We start from the raw sequence: 21,071 nt of genomic DNA on the forward strand, positions 1-21,071 counted from the left end.
ATTTGAGAGAAGAATCAGGGATATTAGGGGGATGAAAGGGACGGATTCAGGGAGGGGAGGTATAGTGGAAGGGTGTTGACTAAAATCAAAAACTGGTGTGGTGAGGCAGGAGCAAAAACTCTTAATAGCATTGTGGATCGAAAAATTCCCTCCCTCCCCCCAATCCATTACTGATGGGATCATAACACACAGCATATTGTGCATCAAAATCATAGAATCATAAAAACGTAGGGCTGGAAGGAACCTTGAGAGGTCATCTAGAACATCTCCCCATGTTGAGCCAAGACTAAGTATACCTGGTGTGACAGATTTCTGTTACCAATCTGCCTGGGGTGTCAGGTGATCAGGCTGAGGCTGCAGGATCGTCAGGGGAGGAGATGAAGGAGCACACTAAGTGACTAAGTTTTAAAGCTTTATTAATAAAATAACAGCGGTGAGTGCGGGGGCTCCCCACGTCACTCAAAGGAAGGAAGAAAGCGTTAGTCCCCAGGCCCTAACCCACTTTCATACTCACGCACTACCCATGGCTGGCCAAGCCTGGGGGTACCGTAAAAAGAAGATGGGGAGGGTGGACGAGAGTTCTGTCCTGTGCACAGGCCGTCTAGGGTCCACTGTTGATCTCTGACTTGCTTCGGCTCTCGAGGGTTTTAAGTCCTGGGCTCTTTTGGGGGCATTTCATTCAGGGACCTCTGTCCCCTGTGCTCTTTGTCCCAGTCCAAACCGGCTTTCTGTGGCATCCTCGGCTTTCCCAAAATACACTGGCGTGAGGGGCGCAAGACTCTGTTTTCCCCCTCGTTGGCCTTCGCCGTCTCACTCATTTTCGGAGACCTGGCAGTTCTGTTCAGCCGAATCCTCCTTTCTCACAGCTGGTCGGGGTTGGAATCCAGGCCCCTGTCTTTCTTGGCAGGCAGCCGAGAGTCGGTTGTGTGCCGTGGCCTTGGGCTGAAGTCAGCGTCTTATCTTTGGACCTAGCTGGAGCGTCGAGTTAACCCACTCTCTTCTCTCTTTCTCCCTGTTCGGCCTCTTGCAACCTGCAAAGAAATCTTTCACTCCACACTCACACCTTCAACCCTCCCTGAATTCATAGATTCTAGGACTGGAAGGGACCTCGAGAGGTCATCGAGTCCAGTCCCCTGCCCTCATGGCAGGACCAAATACTGTCTAGACCATCCCTGATAGACATTTATCTAACCAACTCTTAAATATCTCCAGAGATGGAGATTCCACAACCTCCCTAGGCAATTTATTCCAGTGTTTAACCACCCTGACAGGAACTTTTTCCTAATGTCCACCCTAAACCTCCCTTGCTGCAGTTTAAGCCCATTGCTTCTTGTTCTATCCTTAGAGGCTAAAGTGAACAAGTTTTCTCCCTCCTCCTTAAGACACCCTTTTAGATACCTGAAAACTGCTATCATGTCCCCTCTTTTCCAAACTAATCAAACCCAGTTCTTTCAGCCTTCCTTCATAGGTCATGTTCTCAAGACCTTTAATCATTCTTGTTGCTCTTCTCTGGACCCCCTCCAATTTCTCCACGTCTTTCTTGAAATGCGGTGCCCAGAACCTGACACAATACTCCAGTTGAGGCCTAACCAGACTTCTCATGTCTTGTTCACAACACACCTGTTAATGCATCCCAGAATCACGTTTGCTTTTTTTGCAACAGCATCACACTATTGACTCATATTTAGCTTGTGGTCCACTATAACCCCTAGATCGCTTTCTGCCATACTCCTTCCTAGACAGTCTCTTCCCATTCTGTATGTGTGAAACTGATTGTTCCTAAGTGGAGCACTTTGCATTTGTCTTTGTTAAACTTCATCCTGTTTACATCAGACCATTTCTCCAATTTGTCCAGATCATTTTGAATTATTACCCTATCCTCCAAAGCAGTTGCAAGCCCTCCCAGTTTGGTATCATCTGCAAACTTAATAAGCGTACTTTCTATGCCAATATCTAAGTCATTGATGAAGATATTGAACAGAGCCTGTCCCAAAACTGACCCCTGCGGAACCCCACTTGTTATACCTTTCCAGCAGGATTGGAAACCATTAACAACAACTCTCCGAGTAGGGTTATCCAGCCAGTTATGCACCCACCTTATAGTAGCCCCATCTCAATTGTATTTGCCTAGTTCATCAATAAGAATATCATGTGAGACCGTATCAAATGCCTTACTAAAGTCTAGGTATACCACATCCACCACTTCTCGCTTATCTACAAGACTCGTTATCCTATCAAAGAAAGCTATCAGATTGGTTTGACATGATTTGTTCTTTACAAATCCATGCTGGCTATTCACTATCACCTTACTATCTTCCAAGTGTTTGCAGATGATTTCCTTAATTACTTGCTCCATTATCTTCCCTGGCACAGAAGTTAAACTAACTGGTCTGTAGTTTCCTGGGTTGTTTTTATTTCCCTTTTTATAGATGGGCACTATATTTGCCCTTTTCCAGCCTTCTGGAATCTCTCCCGTCTCCCATGATTTTCCAAAGATAATAGCTAGAGGCTCAGATACCTCCTCTATTAGCTCGTTGAGTATTCTAGGATGCATTTCATCAGGCCCTGGTGACTTGCAGGCATCTAACTTTTCTAAGTGATTTTTAACTTGTTTTTTTATTTTATCTGATAAACCTACCCCCTTCCATTAGCATTCACTATGTTAGGCATTCCTTCAGACTTCTTGGTGAAGACCGAAACAAAGAAGTCATTAAGCGTCTCTGCCGTTTCCAAGTTTCCTGTTACTGTTTCTTCCTCCTCACTGAGCAGTGGACCTGTCCTTGGTCTTCCTTTTGTTTCTAATGTATTGATAAGTCATTTTGTTGCCCTTTATTCCTGTAGCTAGTTTGAGCTCATTTTTTGCCTTTGCCTTTCTAATCTTGCCCCTGCATTCCTGTGATGTTTGCCTATATTCATCCTTTGTAATCTGTCCTAGTTTCTATTTTTTATCTGACTCCTTTTTATTTTTTAGATCATGCAAGATCTCGTGGTTAAGCCAAGGTGGTCTTTTGCCACATTTTCTATCTTTCCTACCCAGCAGAATAGCTTGCTTTTGGGCCCCTAATAGTGTCCCTTTGAAAAACTGCCAACTCTCCTCAGTTGTTTTTCTCCTCAGTCTTGATTCCCATGGGACCTTACCTATCAGCTCTCTGAGCTTACCAAAATCCGCCTTCCTGAAATCCATTGTCTCTATTTTGCTGTACTCCCTTCTACCCTTCCTTAGAATTGCGAACTCTGATTTCATGATCACTTTCACCCAGGCTGCCTTCTACTTTCAAGAACTTATTGGATAGTCTGTGCCGCGCTGTTATTTTCCCAACATATATCTGGATAGTTGAAGTCCCCCATCACCACCAGATCTTGGGCTTTGGATGATTTTGTTAGTTGTTTAAAAAAAGCTTCATCCACCTCTTCCACCTGGTTAGGTGGCCTATAGTAGACTCCTAGCAAGACATCACCCTTGTTTTTTTACCCCTTTTAGCCTAACCCAGAGAGACTCAACACTTCTATCTCCTGTGTCCAGCTCCACCCCAGTCCAAGTGTGTACATTTTTAATATGTAAGGCAACACCTCCTTCCTTTTTCCCCTGTCTATCCTTCCTGAGCAAGCTGTACCCATCCACACCAACATTCCAATTGTGTATTACCCCACCAAGTTTCGGAGATGCCAACAATGTCATAGTTGTATTTATTTATTAGCACTTCCAGTTCTTCGTGCTTATTACCCATTCTTCTCACATTTGTATATAAGCATCTAAGATACTGATTTGATCTTGCCTCGCAGTTTTGCCCTGACCCTCCTTTCTCTCTGCCGTTATAGCCCATGCTCCCTCCTATTTCCAACCCATCTCCCAGGTCTGTGGACTTTGCACACCGGTCCCCATTCTTTCCAGTGCGTCTGAAAGCACCAGCAATATACAATGCTGGTGCTTACCCAGGGGACCCCATGGTGGGGAGCGGGGAGAGAGCAATTTTATTGTGACACTAGAAGCCACTTAACAATCCCAACCCAACAGTACAGTGTCTCAGACTAATATTGGCCCCACTATACTGAAACCCATACTACTCCTGGGGGAATTCTGCACCACTGCACAACCCAGAATTTTGCAGAAATTAACAGGCGCGCAGAATTTCCTTTCCCCCACAGAAATGGGCTGCAGTGCTGCTAGCCACCACTAGGGGACCTGGCAGAGCCCAGCTCTCACAAAGAAAACACTGCTGGGGGGAGAGGGAGAGAGCTAGAGGGGTCCTGGCAGCTGCAGTTCCCAGCATGCCCTGCAGGAAGGAGAGGGCAACATGCAGGAAACTTCCTGCAACCCTGGGACTGTGCATTAGGATGTTTCTCCCTCTGGACTCAGGTAGAGGGTGGTGGAGAGAGGGAGGGAGGGTTGTCTGGGCTGGGCAGGCCCCATGGCTGGGCTCTGGGGGGTAGGTGCGGGTGTACTGGCTGGGGTGGGGGGGCACGTCTGGGCTTTTGGGTATCTGCATCTTCCCCCCTGTCACACACACACATGCCCCCAGCTGGGCTCTGGTGAGAGGAAGGGGGAAGAGAAACAGGATCTGCGTTGTCATAGAGGTTTCCTTAACTCTCTACTCCTGGGAGAATTTTTGTCTGTATTGTTACAGACCTACTTGATGACAGGTATTTTGAAATAAATTACCAAAATAATTGAAACTGTTATGATTATCAGAGGGGTAGCCGTGTTAGTCTGAATCTGTAAAAAGCAACAGAGGGTCCTGTGGCACCTTTGAGACTAACAGAAGTACTGGGAGCATAAGCTTTCGTGGGTAAGAACCTCACTTCTTCTTGCATCTGAAGAAGTGAGGTTCTTACCCACGAAAGCTTATGCTCCCAGTACTTCTGTTAGTCTCAAAGGTGCCACAGGACCCTCTGTTGCTTGTTATGATTATGTAGTGTTATTTTGACAAATAGAATTCGCAGAATTTTATAATACTTTGCATAGAATTTTTAAGTTTTTTGGTGCAGAATACCCCAAGGAATGCCATATTTATTTTCTCTTCTCCCCTTTAATCTTGTAATCTGTGATATTCCCTAGTGCGTTAGCATAATGTTGTGGTCATTGATTTGCTCACGTTAAATACACACTTTCAGAAAAGTGGACTGTTACAACTGGTAAATTTTGAAAGATTGGGGGAATTGTGTTTACAGGACTTGGTCAGGTGTAGATACTGTGAAGATGTTTGCTAAGGCCATATTGTTTTGGGAAGTGTTAGGCAAGAATTTTTTTCATAGTTTTGTCAAATAAATTTAGTGATGCTCTTTAAGCTTTTCACTAAGCAGTGAATAGAGATGTTGCTAAAGCAAGATATAAAACTGCTGCTCTGTGTGGCCTGGGTAGATCACCAGATGTTGTGGGTAAATACCTTGTTAATTCCTTGGGATCTTTTTAGTGAAAGTAATGCTTAAAGATTTGCTTTTGTAAAATAGTTTCCCCATGAAAGTCTATTAAGTATTGAATCCATCTAAATTATTTTTAGATTGTGCTGTGTTATTGTGATTCCTTTTTTTGTTCTTTTTTATTTTCCCAGTTGTTTCAGTGCTAGAAAGGTCACCCTGTCTATCATATTTATCTCACTAGGGCTGTTGAGAATATGAATGTATTTGGAACTGACAAACAAGGATATGAAAAGGGTAGAAATAGCAAGAGCAGAAATCCAAATGGATAAACCACTGTCATCAACGTGGCCACACTGCTAGATGAAATTTCACACGCGTTAACTGACAGACCTGTGTATTTGTATATTAAAAAAGGTTATGTTGGTGTTGCCCCCTAGTTAGCCTTCCATATATTGTAAGGTGCAAAGAGAATTAAGAACAGAGGTATTAAAGATCTGGAGCAAGTATGTCTCTTGGATTTTTGCTTCAAAATGGATTCATATCATGCCCATCCTGCGACACTTTGTTTCCTCATTCTTTAAGATATTAAACAAATAGCAGAGCAGGTATCAGGAATATGTCTGCAGGGAATGTTTGCTTGGTCCATCAAATGAAAGTATTTTGTTGCACTTGAGCTGGAGACGTATCAGATTTTTTTTGTTTAAATTTTAGATTTTTTTTTATAGTGTTGTATATAATAGTTTATTTAATGTTAAAGCCAGGTGGCCGAATACAGCTTCATGTCTTCCAGAAAGAAACAGTATTTATTTAGGATTATTTTAATATTTAAAATGGCATATATTTTAATATTAATTAATGAAGTTACTAAACCATTGCAGACCTTATAGTTAAGTGGTGTGACCAGTTATTTCCATGGTTTTGACAGTGTCAGGTAGAGATAATTAAAAATATGGTCTCTATCTTCTGATGGTAGGGGTGTGTGTGTGTGTGTGTGGTGAATACTTAAGTAACACAGCTAGGTTCTGAAACAGTTGATCATAAATAAGCATGAATAGGTGTGTTACAACACTGGAAATCAATTAAGGAAATTTGTCATGCTTAGTACCAGTTGTGACTTGAAGGTATATTGTACTTTCTCTAATTTCTGAACTAGGCTAAACCCAAATGATAAGAATTCTCGTCCTCAGCAGCAAATTTGTTTGGAGTCCTGAAAATGGTGTGGACTTTTCACAGAAAAGTAATCTACTAATCAACAGCAAGCCAGCCTATTCAGTAGTAGTACCAAGGCCAGCACTGTTTTATCTTGACCCGAGCTGGCATGGTTGGAAGAGATGGCCAAAGAAAACTAATGTACTAGAAGAGAGCTCATTACTATAAAACTTTCATAGTGGGTCTCTGTCTGATTTTACCAGGTTGTTTAAAGTGAGCCATGGCTGCATTCATTTTCTAGCCATGAAATAACTCCACACTTGAACTGGAATATCTCCCATGTGAGCAGGTCACTGAACTTGGAAGCCTGAAAACAAGAAGAGAAAACCCTGTGTCGAAGCTTAGGGTATATGTTCCCCATCTGTTGAAGGGATTTCTACCATAATGCAGTTGTTAAATCTTCTTGATGATTTCTGGCTATCTTTTCAGTCTGAGGGCTGCTATGCCTATATGCTGTGCTTTATTGTACCTGATATCTGAGGAGCTCATCTAATCCAGATTGTTGGGGACACTAAACATGCCCTGATGTTCAAATTTGGCAATTGTGAACTCTGTGTATTAAAGGGCAACCAAGTTTTCATACTGTCATTTGCCACCACTGCCACTAGTAAAAGGATGAGGCTCTGTGAAGATTATTTCTTCATGCATAGATCCTCAACTCAGTCCCACATCATGCACAATGAAATAGTCATGTAACTTTCTGCCATTGAAAATCCTTAGTAGTGTGTGTTGTTTTGTTGATATGAGATGGGGATGGGCAAGAGAAAAGTGTATGGATTAGTTTCAATAAACTTTTTGACCTAAGTGGATTTAACTGTTTCAGGATTATTTTATTAATACCAAAGATGTTTATCCTCCAAGTACCAATTGTGAATCCTTTGTTCACCTTGGTACATAGTTACTCCTATGAGTGGTATATGATAAGCATTTGTGTTTATATGTCAGTCATTAATATTTTCTGTTTTACAGTTTCCCAAGCAAGACCACCTCCAAACCAGAAAAAAGGTGAGTTACTTACAGCTGTACAAGTCCCTTTTATAAAGGCAAACCTTCATGTAAATATACATTTTTATTCTGAATTGAGAATGCTGAAGATGGAGAGGATTTTGATATTCTTTCCCAATTTTGAGCTGTAAGGCAAGTGATACAATTTTTTAATTGCATTTTGTTAAAATTATATTTGCCTTTTTGTATTCTCTCTCTACAGGATCTCGAACTCCCATAATCATTATTCCAGCAGCTACAACTTCTTTAATAACTATGCTTAATGCAAAAGACCTTCTGCAGGATTTAAAGTAAGTAGTTGACTAAATAATGCTTTATGAAAGATTGTCTTCGGATATAAAGATATAGCCAGAGTAGTAGTAATTCAAGAAGTGGTATCTATTGTCTCCTGACAACTGAATTTTAATTTTACAGTCCAAATTTTAAGAAAGCATAGGCATCCTTGAATGGTAGGTAAAAGTATTAGCATGAATGTTATTTGCAAGAATGGTCACCTCTGATCCAACTAAATACATTGACTGGAAGGAAGTGTTAATGTCTAAAGGCAGACTTTTTTATTCTTCTCTTTTTAAATGGTAAATTTTACCCATTCTCTAAATCATTGCTAAATAGGGAATGAGTTGCCCTTCACACAAAGAATGGGTGAGTTCATGTGTTACTTAAAAAATAAATAAAGCAAGAACTTGAAATATTTATAGCAAAGTAAACTAGCACATAGTAATACTGCTGAACTAATAAATTCTCCCATCATTTTGATACCCTGCAAACTATGATGCTATAGCATTATGATAGCTGTTTTTTAAAGAAGCACATCCAACCGACAGTCTAAAATTAAACTCAGCATGGCTGAACCAACTGCTATTCCAGTGTAACTAACTACAATTCTGGTTAAAAATGTAATAGATCAGTAGATCATAATGTGCAAAGTTGCGTATTTCTCACCAGCCATTACTTCTGTGGGTCTAAAAGAAGTTTATTGCTTAGAAATGTATTCCCATAAATAAATTGGCTTGACAGGAACTACTCAAAAAATGAAAAGGACATTTCTTCCCCCACTATTAACACTTCATTAATGGAGCCCTTTATAAATTATATGCTATGTTCTTTAAAAGTGATTTTCTTTTCCTTGCTGAGACATGGCAAGTTGTTGCCCTAGGATCTTTTGAGGCTACATTGTGCACTTTGAAGTGTCTGAACTCCAAATATACCCAGTCACAGCTCACCGAAGAAAACTAGACATGAATTATTACTTTATGCTGAACTGAAGTAGTTGGCGTTGAAGGTGCACTAGGAGTATGTGTTAATTGCAGTGAACCTATAGAAACTCTTGCGAAGTGTTGCAGCAACCAGCAGAAATATTCTGTGGATTTTCTGATCCTAGGACCTGGACTAAAAACTTATACTGTTTTGGTGAAACTATTTTGGTTAGAGAGGGTGCGATTTTTAATGGAAAAAACTTATACCAGTACAATCGTTAGTCTGGTTCCAGTTATACTGGTATAAAGGTGTCTTATATAGTGTATGGAAATAGCTAATCAGTATGAAGCACTTTTGTGCCGGTATAACTGTGTACGCACTGGGGCAGTTGTACCACTTTAACTGAACCAGGATATAATGCGACCCGATATAACACAAATTCAGATATAACACGATAAAGCAATGGTCCAGGGGGGAGGGGCTGCACACTCCAGTGGATCAAAGCAAGTTCAATATAACGCGGTAAGATTTTTTGGCTCCCGAGGACAGCGTTATCGAGGTAGAGGTGTAGTTAAAATGATTGAACTTTTCTGAGTAAACAAGCCCTCAGAGCAATCTGACCACTGTAGCACAATCTGCTTCCTACAGAAGTAAAGGAAGTGAAGGTTAATGGAAGAGCTTAAACACAGGTTTCGTCTGTGTAAAAGAGACCAAAAAAAAAAAAATCAGATTGAGGGAGAAGGCAAATTCTATAAACTGGAAGTGGAAGAAAAGGATTCAAGAAAACAGTTTAATTTGCTGTGACTGTCAGAGCCCCTCTTCAGCTAATTTGGTACTACTTTGAGACATCAAAGGCTGTAAAATGAAACTTTGGCTGCACATTAATATTTTGTAAACTTCAAAAAACTTCTGTAAATCATACTTTCCTATTTTTTCTAACTTTAAACCGTAACCAAACTAATTTGCCTTAATGACTGTAAATGTAGTTGGAGTGCTACACATGAGAATTGGTATGTGCAACTCACGTTTAAATTAGACAAGCACAAAGTATACTGTACACGTGGTGATCATGTTTCAAAGTGTGCATGTGTGTACATGTGTATGTATAATATACATATATACACACCCAAAAGTATGCACATGCTATGTCGGCTCTGAAACACAGAAGAGATTAATTTAGTGCACACTGAGTTTAAATGGCCACAAGGTTTACAGCACTGGACTAGGAGCAAGTTAAGGTTTGCAGTGTAATCTCTGCAGGTTTTATACTATTCTAGAATGTAAAGCTGTACACAGCATGTATCTTATGACAATATCTGATTCATTTACATACTGATTTTTAGTTTATAAGAATGTGGAGAAGAAAATGGTTTATAAGAGTATGGAGAGGAAGTTGCATACACATAACTTCTGTGCATTTTTTATTCTTTCCATTAGAGATCCCTCTTCTGCTTGCACCATCCTACCCACTTCTTTAGGCAGCATAGTTCCATTGATTCAGGGTGATAATACAGGCTCAGTGACAAGGTTCCACAAATTACCCTACTTTTGCAATTCCTGCCTGTGTAATATTTCTGATAAATCTCTATTTATAAAAACAACATTGGTTTTAAGTGTATTGGTCTATATTTAATACCTTTAACTATAAACTAACCTTTATATCTGGGAATATAATCATTTACATAACTCTTTCTTTTGTCTTTGTAGTTTTTATTGCATTTTAATGTTCTCTTCTAAATCCAGTGCCATGTCAGAATTGTTGTCATCACCCATAGTAACCATGTCTGTCACAATTGAATTTATAGATGACCAGTTGTGGCAAAAGTGAGATATATTTGCTTCCTTTGAATATATTTTAATACAGATGACCTAACCAAAACACTATTTTCACACAGCACAATAATATACTTTAATTTACTGGTCAACTACTACTTAAAATGCCGCTCTAGTTAATAGTTTAATCAGCCTCTCCTCCCACATAATGCTTGTGAATCATAGTAACTCTTTTAAAGGTGATTACGTTGAGTGTTAATGTACATTAGTGTTGGTTGGGGAGTTTGGTTCCATAGTTGTCGCTTGTTTTCTGGGGAGCACGTACATGCAACTAGCCAGGGTTGTCCTTTTAACTTCCATCTTTTAGCTGATAGCATGTATAGTTACACTAAGTTATTGAAAAATGTTTGGTTGTTTTGCATAAACAAATGAAAAATGGGAAGGGTAACATAATTACAGAAGTAATTAAAAACAAGAAGGATGTTACTGGTGCAAATACTTCATTAATTTTCAAGAAATCTATTTAGACACGCTTATCAGAGCTGTAACTGTTCATGAGGGACACCTGGAGACACATGTTGTATCCACCTGTTAGCAATGCTTAATTTTTATTCTTTGCGGAGAGCAAGTCTCTTTAGAAGAAATAATAAAGGACACCTGCTTATTTATAAGTGCCAAGTATTTAATTTTTTTTCAATCTGCTACCCATAAATATTACACATGGCAGCTTTCTAACCCATTTTTTTCTGTGTTAAGAACTGCTAACGCTAAAGAACGTTTGGAAGCTACATTTTGCCGCAGGATATATAGAGCAGAAGTGAAACTAAAATTGTATTAGCAAGATGCAAATTGAAGACCATAGTGTAACCATTATGTTAATTTTGATGCTAACACTGATATAATTCACTAAAAAATATTTAGTTGCCATCATGTAATTTTAGCATTGCGCTTTGAAGTACAAAATTTGGTCTAAAGTGTAATAGCTGGCAAGGAAGGGAAAGAGCGCGCATATGTTAGAATGGGGGATTGACTATGCACAGCATCAACTGTAGGAGTAATATATGGAGGTATAAAAGGTATATATGCCCAACATGTAGACTCCTGAAGAATCATAACTGGCCTCTGGTCTATGAGTCTCTGGGATTCTGTGATGAGAAACACCATAATCCACAAATAGCAGTAGTCTCTACTCCATTTCAATCTGTGTTAAAGTCCTAGTGTAAACAAGGCCTTTGAAGTGATTTCTAGTTACAGTACAGGTGCACTAATTCACACTAATGACCGAGAGACAGTGTGATTTATCAGACTCTACAGATTTGCTGTTAAGTGAACAAGTTGGATGTAAGTCTCAAGGATAATGCATTATAAAATGTCGTTTGCTCACTTATTTTGTCAAGTTTAATTTAGTTTTATTTGACACTTTGTAAACTAGTAAATGTGTTGTGGTGTATTTTATAAAGTACAATCATGGTAATATGAGACCTAAAAGTGCCGTTTTTTGTAAGAACGTGAGTGGCATTGCCAATTGAAGTAAGAATTAATGAAGCCGTATTAATTTCAGTCTCTCATTCATAAAAGTTTGTGTATATAAAACAATGCTTATTTATGTGACCACTTTAGTTGCCAATTTTTGGAGTGATGGATTCTGAATAGATATGAAGAGTTAACTTTTCTTGATTAGATTTACAAAAAGAAACCAGGAGGAAAAACTGAAAAATCATAAAGGGGACCATTAATGATCAAATTTTAAAATGTTTACAGTGATATTGTAGCTGTATTGGTCTCAGATTATTAGAGAGACAAGATGCATCTCTCACCTCATGTCTCTGAACTTTAAAACAGTTAGACTTTCAATATGTTGGATGGCCAAACATAAGTTAGTCAATTGCAAGCTGTAGTCAACAGTGCTCACAACTGTATATTTGTAGATAATCCTAAAAGGACCCAGTGCATTATCCAGTGTTTAGATTTTTTTTTGTAAAGTTTGTTCGTAAGCACAGGAATGTTTGGCTAGGCCTTTCATATCACTGCTCTACTGCCAAAATGCTTCTGAAATAAATGTAGTCAAACTTTACTAATTCTGGGTCACTGAGAATAAAAATGATGCTTAAAATTGTTTGATTGGCTCTAGTTTTCAAGATATGCTATTGGGTCACTGTATACGACTCTTGACTTGGGAATGGCGGAGGATAAGTGAGTTATAAAGGGAAGGGATCTCAATTTAAACCAGAAATGACTAAAATACATCTTTGACTGCACCTATGAATAAATCTATGACTGGGTTTGGACAGTACTTGCTTTTTAGGCAAAACAATGAATGATGCAATCTGAAGCTGGTATTGCGTCATACATGATATGAATTACGTCATGTTATTCCTAGAAGTCATGGATGATGGAATCATAACGAAGCTTACATCACCCTGCTGAACAAATTGCCCTATATCAGCTTTAGAAATCATACAGTGTCGTGCTCTCTTATTTGTCAGTGTTTGATTTTGCAAAGGGACACATTTCCGTTTAGCCAAAGTGAGCAGAGATGCCTCGTACTTGTGTGAACAGTGCAGATAACTTCTACTATGTTGGTGGTGAAGTGACTTTTGCATCACAAAAGCGCAGTATAACCACTATGGTTAAGAAAGCCTATCACCTTTATTTTGGCTGCAAAATTGGACAAGAGGTGGGCCCCACACATATGCTGCAACACTTGTGCACCAAATCTTCGCCAGTGGTTGAACAGGAAAAGGAAATCTATGCCTTTTGCAGTGCCAATGATTTGGAGAGAGCCAACAGATCATACCAGCAATTGTTACTTCTGCATGGTGCCTCCAGTCGGGAAAGGTGTGTCGAAGAAAAAGTGGACTGTGCATTATCCAAACATTCCATCAGCTATATGCCCAGTACCCACGGAGAAGGTGATGTTAGGGTTTCCATGTTCCGTGACCGTCAAAAGGATCTCGTCCCATTCTTCTTCATGGAAGGTGGTCGTGTAGCCTGCAACAACATCGATGGTGTGATGGCAGCCCTCAACATCGTTCACGATCCAGATGAGTGGAGACTGTTCATTGATTCATCGAAGACGAGTCTCAAAGCTGTTTTATTGCATAATGGCAATGTTTTGCCATCAATTCCAGTTGGTCATGCAGTCCATCTGAAGGAAACCTATGACAACAGGAAACAACTTTTGAGGTGCATAAACTATGACCAACATCAGGGGCTGCTTTGTGGCGATTTGAAGGTTGTTGCTCTCTTGCTTTGTCTGCAGACTGGATACACAAAGTACTGCTGTTTTCTCTGAGAATGGGATAGTCGTGCAAGAGATTCCCACTACATCAAGAAAGATTGGGCACTCCGACAGTCATTGGAGCCTGGGAGGAAAAGTGTTCAGCATCCACCACTTGTTGAATCAAGGAAGATTTTGTTACCACCCTTACACATCAAGCTGGGTCTGATGAAAAACTTTGTCAAGGCCATTGACAAAACACAAGCAGCTTTCAAGTACCTCCGTGGAAAATTTCCAAGGGTAAGTGAAGCTAAGATAAAGGAAGGTGTCTTTGTTGGTCCTCAGATTTGTGAACTTCTTCGAGATGATGCATTTGACCATGCACTGCGTGGCAAGGAAAAGACGGCATGGAAAGCCTTCCAGTTAGTGGCAATAAATTTTCTCGGAAACAACAAGGCAGACAACTACAGGTTGTTGGTGGGAAAACCTCCTCAAGGCATACAAAAGCCTTGGTTGCAACATGTCACTAAAGATACATTTTTTGCACTCTCATCTAGATTTTTTTCCACCGAACTGCGGAGCAGTGAGCGACGAGCACGGTGTGAGATTTCACCAGGACGTTGCAACAATGGAGAAACGCTGTCAGGGCAAATGGAGGGTATCAGTGCTTGCAGACTATTGCTGGACAGTGACAAGCGATGCTCCATTTAATGAATACAGGAGACAAGCCAAGAAGCGCCGAGTAGACACTGAATAGGACTAAACTATGTACAGAATAGTTTTTTGCCTTTTGTTTCATAATAAATTTTATTTATATAACCCTTTTGCTGATTTTTAAAGTGTTACATAAATAGGACAGGTGAAATGTTATCATGTAAAGCAACCATAAACACATGAAAAGACCTAGGTTTACAATTTATGATTAAAACTCTACTATCTACACAATATACATAGACATAAAATGTAAAAACTTAAATATCTTAAACAGTAGCCAATCAGTTGTTTTAATTGTCATATTTGAATTCAGCACATCAAAATACATAATAAATAGCACATTTTATCTCTGAAGCAGATGACTTCTCAAAAATTGTAGACCAGTGTATTTTGTCATCATACAAATGGATCCTGTCTAAGTCTTTATTTTAGAACTAATTTTAGTTTTACTTCTTGTACTTAAAGCTGAATCATTTAAACTTATAATAAAATGGAATTAAAATTGAGCTTGTATATGTAAAATATGCATCATTTTTGTGTGTAGTCTGCATACTAAAACAACCTTCCTTGGAAATCATCTGATGCCAGCATTCCATTTGCAGACAGAAGCATCTGCAGTTTATTTTTTAAAATTGTAGGAAACCATAGAATTGAAATGCATAATGCTATGGACAGTTTGGCAGTTTACAGTTCCAGTTCCTACCAAAAATGATTGATTAGAAAAGGACTGTCCTGACAATATTTTTTTTAAGTAAAAAGTACAAAAGCATTCCAGACCCCTCTCTAGCTAGTAACTTAATATTTTCCTGCAGTTTTCTCTTTGGTGACTATATATCATCCCTTGCCTCATCCTGCTCTTATTTTGTTCTATTTAGATTCTTATATTGCACCCACTATTGTAGAGCGTACAGATTTGGTGCACTTGTTCACTTTTGTCAAGTCTAGTATAGTTTTATTTAATATTTTTTAGACTAGTAAATGTGTTATGTATTTTATAAAAGTAGTCATGATAATATGAGACCTAATCATAGTTGCCTGCTTTTGAGTCTTTTCGAAGTGGGATGAAAATGCCAGGTTTTTGTGAGAATGCAACTTGCATTCTCCAATAATCAGTTTTCGGGTCTACTCAAAAATAGGTGTACGTGGCCCTGTACATACTTTGTTTTGGAAATCAGTCCTGTAAGGGAAGAGTGCTGTACCCCTTTTGGATGCCTAAGGGAGGGCAAGAGTGCCAGGATCCCAAAGCCTCTGCTTCTGCCCTTATCTTCTGTGAGGAAGGTGAGGAAAAGAGGGTAGGGCTATCACAGTCTTTACTGTTTCCTCTTCCTTATCTTCCATTCATCTACCATTGGAAGTGGCTGTTGGAGTAGCCTCCGAGATCTCTTCCACCTGATTCCCCAAGAACTCAGTTTGACTCCAGTCTCATCACTCAGGCTCTTTTATTTGGCATAAAGCAAAGCCACTCTGAGTTGATCAGATTCAAATGTAGGGGTGGGTACAGAGTATACCACACATGTAAAGTTTGCTTATTTGTCATCATGTAATAGTATTGCTCTCTGAAGTACACAATTTGGACTAAGTGTAGTAGCTGGCAAGGAAGGGAAAGATGGCACATATGTTAGGGTGGGGGCCTTGGCTATAAACATCCAAAGTTAAACAGAGACCCCATACCGTCATATATTTGCACATCACATTCACTGTACATTGAATCACATGTTTTGGGTCTGACTTGGCTACTTTGCTGGAACCAGTCTCCCTGTGCAGCATGCTTTGTCCATGCCCTGTCCATGTTCAGCTTTACTCTTTACCTCATCTTTGTGCTCTCAACTTTTGTCCATTATTTTCTTGTTTTTAGTAAAAGGTTCCCTTGGTGTTTCCCCTATTATCTTAGCAAGCTCAGATATTCTGTCTTTTGGCTTGCTGACCCATTTACTTAATTTAGACAAACATTCTGTTTGTAGCCTGCTGATTTAGTTACTTCCCTAATCCTGTCTTTCAGAAAATGAAGCCTCCCTCCATGTTTAATTATTTGTGTCAAGCCACGCCTACAGTGTAGTTCTGGAAGTATTAAACCATCCTAAAGCACAGTGCCTCTTGCATATTATATAAAATGGTCCCTCACCATGCTCTCTGTAGCATACATATGAAATTAAAAAATTAAGGTTATCTTAAGGAAATATATGTGTTGTAAAGAAAGGCCCTGACTTGCAAGTAGAAGGAAGGCCTTGAAAATAATGAATTAAAAGACCAGAAGGAGTGAAGTAGGAAGTATGTCTGGTTCAAAGAATAACTCATAAGATAAGGGGACGCTTCTAAAAAGAAGGCCTCTGACCAATAGGGGTGACTGCAGATGGTTTTGAATAAGACAAAAGAGATCTGTCTTAAAATGAGCCAACATGGCCTTTCCCACCACACACACCATTATTACCTCAAAATGTAGGGCCTGTGTGAACCCAGGTGCAAAAGACAAACTACTGGTTAGCAAGAAGGAGGGGAGGAGGTCTTGGTGAGATAGGAGGTTGTAAATCTTACCTGGATTAAGACTGGAAATAAGGATGAACTGTCTCAAATTGATTTTTAGCTGAAGTCAGTAATTGGCAATGCCATCACTTTGTTAAAGGATGTAAAAAGTAAACTCTTAAAGGGTTCACTGCTTATATCTTCCTGACCACGTTGGAGCCGACCAATGTGAATGTAAGCACCCTGGGTTTAGCCCATTTGCAAGTATCTTTATCAAATGCTTATAAATGTTTTGTAACTGTTTGGATGTAGTAAACTGCTTATTATTTAGGCTCTTCAAGCATATTTAAAGCAATTGTATAAGTCCTTTAGACTTAATAAAGGAATTTTTGGTTAAATTGGTGTTTGGTTTCCATATTAATATGAATAATTTCAAATGTTAATAATTCCAACACTGTCCCAAGCGCAGGACTGTAGGTATATGCTACTTCCCAACCGTAAGTGTTTTAAAGTGTTTGTCAGCTTAAACATCACACTTCACTTTGAAAATGTATTACTCACTTCCAGTCCAAGTAACATTTTAGCTGTTAGTAACAGAGATTAAAAAAAAAAACTTTTCTGTATATTTTAGTTGTTTATTTTGTGCATCTGACAACACTTCATATATACTCAGTATAACTGATTTTCCCGTGTGGTTATTTACCCCTTTTGCCTGAAATGTACTTCAGACAGCAAGAGCTGAGGGAAATGAGATTTTTAAAGTCTCAAAAATGTGTGTGGGGTTCTGGGGCAGGTATAGTATCTGTAACTAATCTTTAAAAAAAAAAAAATAGATTTCAGGTTGGTGTCTGTATAAGAATACCAGCTTTCTGCATGGACCACATTGATGTAGAACATACCTTACATAGCTTTGAAAGTCTAAGGAATTTAAAGCTGTAGATTATTGGACTGACTAACTTTTGTCACTGTTTCAGAATAGAACCAGAAACATGTTTTGTGCTACTTTCCTGGAAAGCTTGGGTAAAGGTTACTGAAAACTAACTTGGCAAGTTAATTGACATGCACTTGACACATTTTATTTTGCTTTTTGATCAGATTTTGAAAATGGTGGTTGCATTGCTATAGAAGCTTGGAATTTAACAATGAAACATTCTGCAGGATATCAGTTATTCATGTAATGCTTTTATGTGTCTGATCTAAATTTTTCCTGCATCACTTTTTTGATTGTCATTTTTCGTCTGTTTTTTGTATAGTATCTCTTGTCCATTAACGTCTCTTCTCTTGTAGTTCAGAATATTAAGGCAGCATTATGGGTTTCTCGGAGGAATGAGTTGGAGACGACTCAGAGTTTTACATTAAAGCAAAATTGATTTGAAGCCAATGTAAGCGAAGGTTTACAGCCATTGAGGAGGCTTTTAATTATGCATTAATTGTATAGCACAGCCTCCAGCTGACTTGCAACTGTGGGGGAGCTGTCAATAAAATAATTTTGAAGTGAGTTGTTAAACACAGAAATGTTTAGGCCTAAAAAGTAGAATTAAGAATGGTGCTTCAACCACACGTTGGGTCTGTCACAATCTTAACTTGTAGTAATTTAATAACTCTGATCACTATTGTACAGTACAGCAAGGACGTTTGTCTTCTAAATGGATTTCAGTTTACCATACAATACATTTAAAGTATAAGTGTGGCTGTCTGTGATGCTTCTAAACTGAATTTGCAAATGTGACTTTTGGATTACCATCCATATGAGAATCTGGTTACGGCAATCGGATATAAATTGCTGTATACAGTCTGTAATTACTTTACTTTAATTTGATCACACATTTGTTCTGCAGGAATCCTGCTTTCATCAGTGCACAGGCTGGATAGTAAATGAGGCAGAGTATAGCAAGAAAATAACCTTGTTCTGCATTTAAAGGGCTGGATGAATACCCAGGAAAGCTAGATTCTGTCTCTGGCACGGCCACAAACTTCGAGTGTGGCCAACTCTTGAGACGTCAAGTCTCACAATATTTGGCGGTGTTTCCTAGTATCAGTTCCTGCAGTCATGTTGTTATGTGAGAATCTCAGATTTTGTTTAATAATTAAAAAAAAAAAAAGTTCCTGATCCTCGTGGTTATGGAAAGAACTTTGAGAACGTGAACCATAAAGGTTCACAAACCAAAGATTAAATGAACTCAACATTTATTATTATTTTTTAAATCTCATGAGTTTTAAGACAAATTAAGATTTTGGATAGCATCATCCAAGATTTTGGAATCCTTAGGGTTTGCAATACTGGGCTTCCTATGTGATGATGGGCAAAACTGCCATATGCATTCTCTCAAGGAGGCTGAATTAAGGTTTCACTGTCCTTTTGTAAATTTTGAGTGCTTGAGTTGGCCACCATAAAATTCTTCTAACATAGCATTTTCAATATAATACCCCATTTCATTACCATATGGAACCATGTTGTGTGACCATATGGTGTAGATGAATCCTTAAACTAAAGGTATCTTGTGTTCAGAAAGTCCTGTGCTGCTAACTAAATTAATTTAAAATGAGACAATTTTACTCTGTATGCACTGTTTGCTTTCTTCTTGGATTTCTCTGTACAATGAAAATCTACTAGGTTAGTTTTACTTTCAAGTTCAGTGTTGCAAAGTTTGGCTTTGTTCCATGGCTTGTTTTAAAAACTGTTACTGATAAGATTCCCTTTGGGAATCCATCACTATTTTACCATGCAAACTTTTCAGCATCAAAATTTTGACTTCATTAGATGAAGAGGAAGGAGATACTGATTAAATTTGATGATGACAATGATATAGATGAAGCAGTTGAGGATGGTAACGAATAATAATGAAAAGCAAGAAGCTTGAATTGGCCTGCTGCCTACCGAGCACAAATGCAAATATTTGTTTCTTTTATAGTTGCTGTGTTTTTCTGTTTTATTTCATTTTGCCTTTTTTGTATCAGTTCAGTCCTGAATAGTGTTCACATTTAAATGCTAACCTAACAATACTAAAAAAAATTATTTTTTAGAACTTCATTTCACTGTTTCACATTTTTCTGAGTTGAAAAAACTCAGTTAAGTAAGTTAGGGTTTTGTTTTTGTAATTAGGCATAAATATCTGTCTAATGCTAATCCTAGTTGAGGCCATAGTCTTACTCTGTTTTGTTACACTTCTAACAAATAAGTACTTCAAAATATTTGACCACTTTTGGTGATATTTGACAATTTCACCAATGGTTGACTGGTGAATTAACCAATCATTTGGGCCCAACCATAGTTTGAAAGATGTATTAAGGTTAATAGCTTATTTTTAGGGAACGATCTGGAATAGGGAGCCAGATCCTATGATGTGCAGAGCTGTGCTTGGTACTGGCCTGGGGGTGTAGGGAAGACAGTGGTGGCTTTAAATTCAGGGCTACCAGGGACTGAACAGGCTAGTGCTTGCTGAAAAAAGCTGCTCCTAATTTGCACCTGGCTTCCACAATCCTGAAGGAGTCACTCCAGCAGCTGGGAATCAGCTGAATACAAGGGCCTCTCAGCCATCTCTTTACACTGGGGGCCAGGAATTGTGTGCCAGGTGTTAAGAGCTGCTGCAACTATTGTCACCAGAGGATTTCCCAGTGGCCAGATCCACTGGATTTTACGGACAGATTGCATCAGTGGATCAACACAATGGCTGCCATAGTGCTCCAAATACGACTTGTGATGAGATCTTAATTCAGTGTTCAAATTTCCTGTGGGCTTCACATTCATTTGGGGAAGGAAAGGGAGGTGTAGACTTCAAGTAATATCCAGTCAATAGTAGAAGATTAATATCCTTAGTTTATGAGTAAGTCTATGTAGGGTTGCTATATTCTCTCATAATTGTGGTTGATTTAGCCCAACAGACTTTTAAATATTGTAACCTATACTGTGGAATCCACTTGGTCCTGTTCATTCCCACCTTGGAATTTTCAGATCCAGTCACTTTGAGGCTGTGGTGGTGATTGATCTCTCGTTAGAAATACCTACCGTATATACTCGTTCATAAGTTGAATATTTTCGGTAAAAAAGTGACACATCAAAGAGTGGGGGTCGGCTTATAAACAGGTCTACACTAAAATTTGATGATCTAATATTCTGTGGAATCATTGAATTGAA

The 21,071-nt window shown here is 38.9% G+C and overlaps 1 protein-coding gene across 1 annotated transcript in view; it reads left to right on the forward strand.

Annotated features, from left to right (window-relative positions):
• Window positions 1-21,071, forward strand: part of CDC73 (cell division cycle 73) — a 179,638-nt gene that overhangs the window by 133,300 nt on the left and 25,267 nt on the right. The window contains exons 12-13 of the mRNA XM_054038323.1: window positions 7,537-7,572; window positions 7,775-7,862. Coding sequence (XP_053894298.1) covers window positions 7,537-7,572; window positions 7,775-7,862 — 124 coding nt within the window. The remainder of the gene's footprint in view (window positions 1-7,536; window positions 7,573-7,774; window positions 7,863-21,071) is intronic.

Source organism: Malaclemys terrapin, chromosome 8, assembly GCF_027887155.1.
Source record: "Malaclemys terrapin pileata isolate rMalTer1 chromosome 8, rMalTer1.hap1, whole genome shotgun sequence".
Classification (NCBI taxonomy): domain Eukaryota; kingdom Metazoa; phylum Chordata; order Testudines; family Emydidae; genus Malaclemys; species Malaclemys terrapin.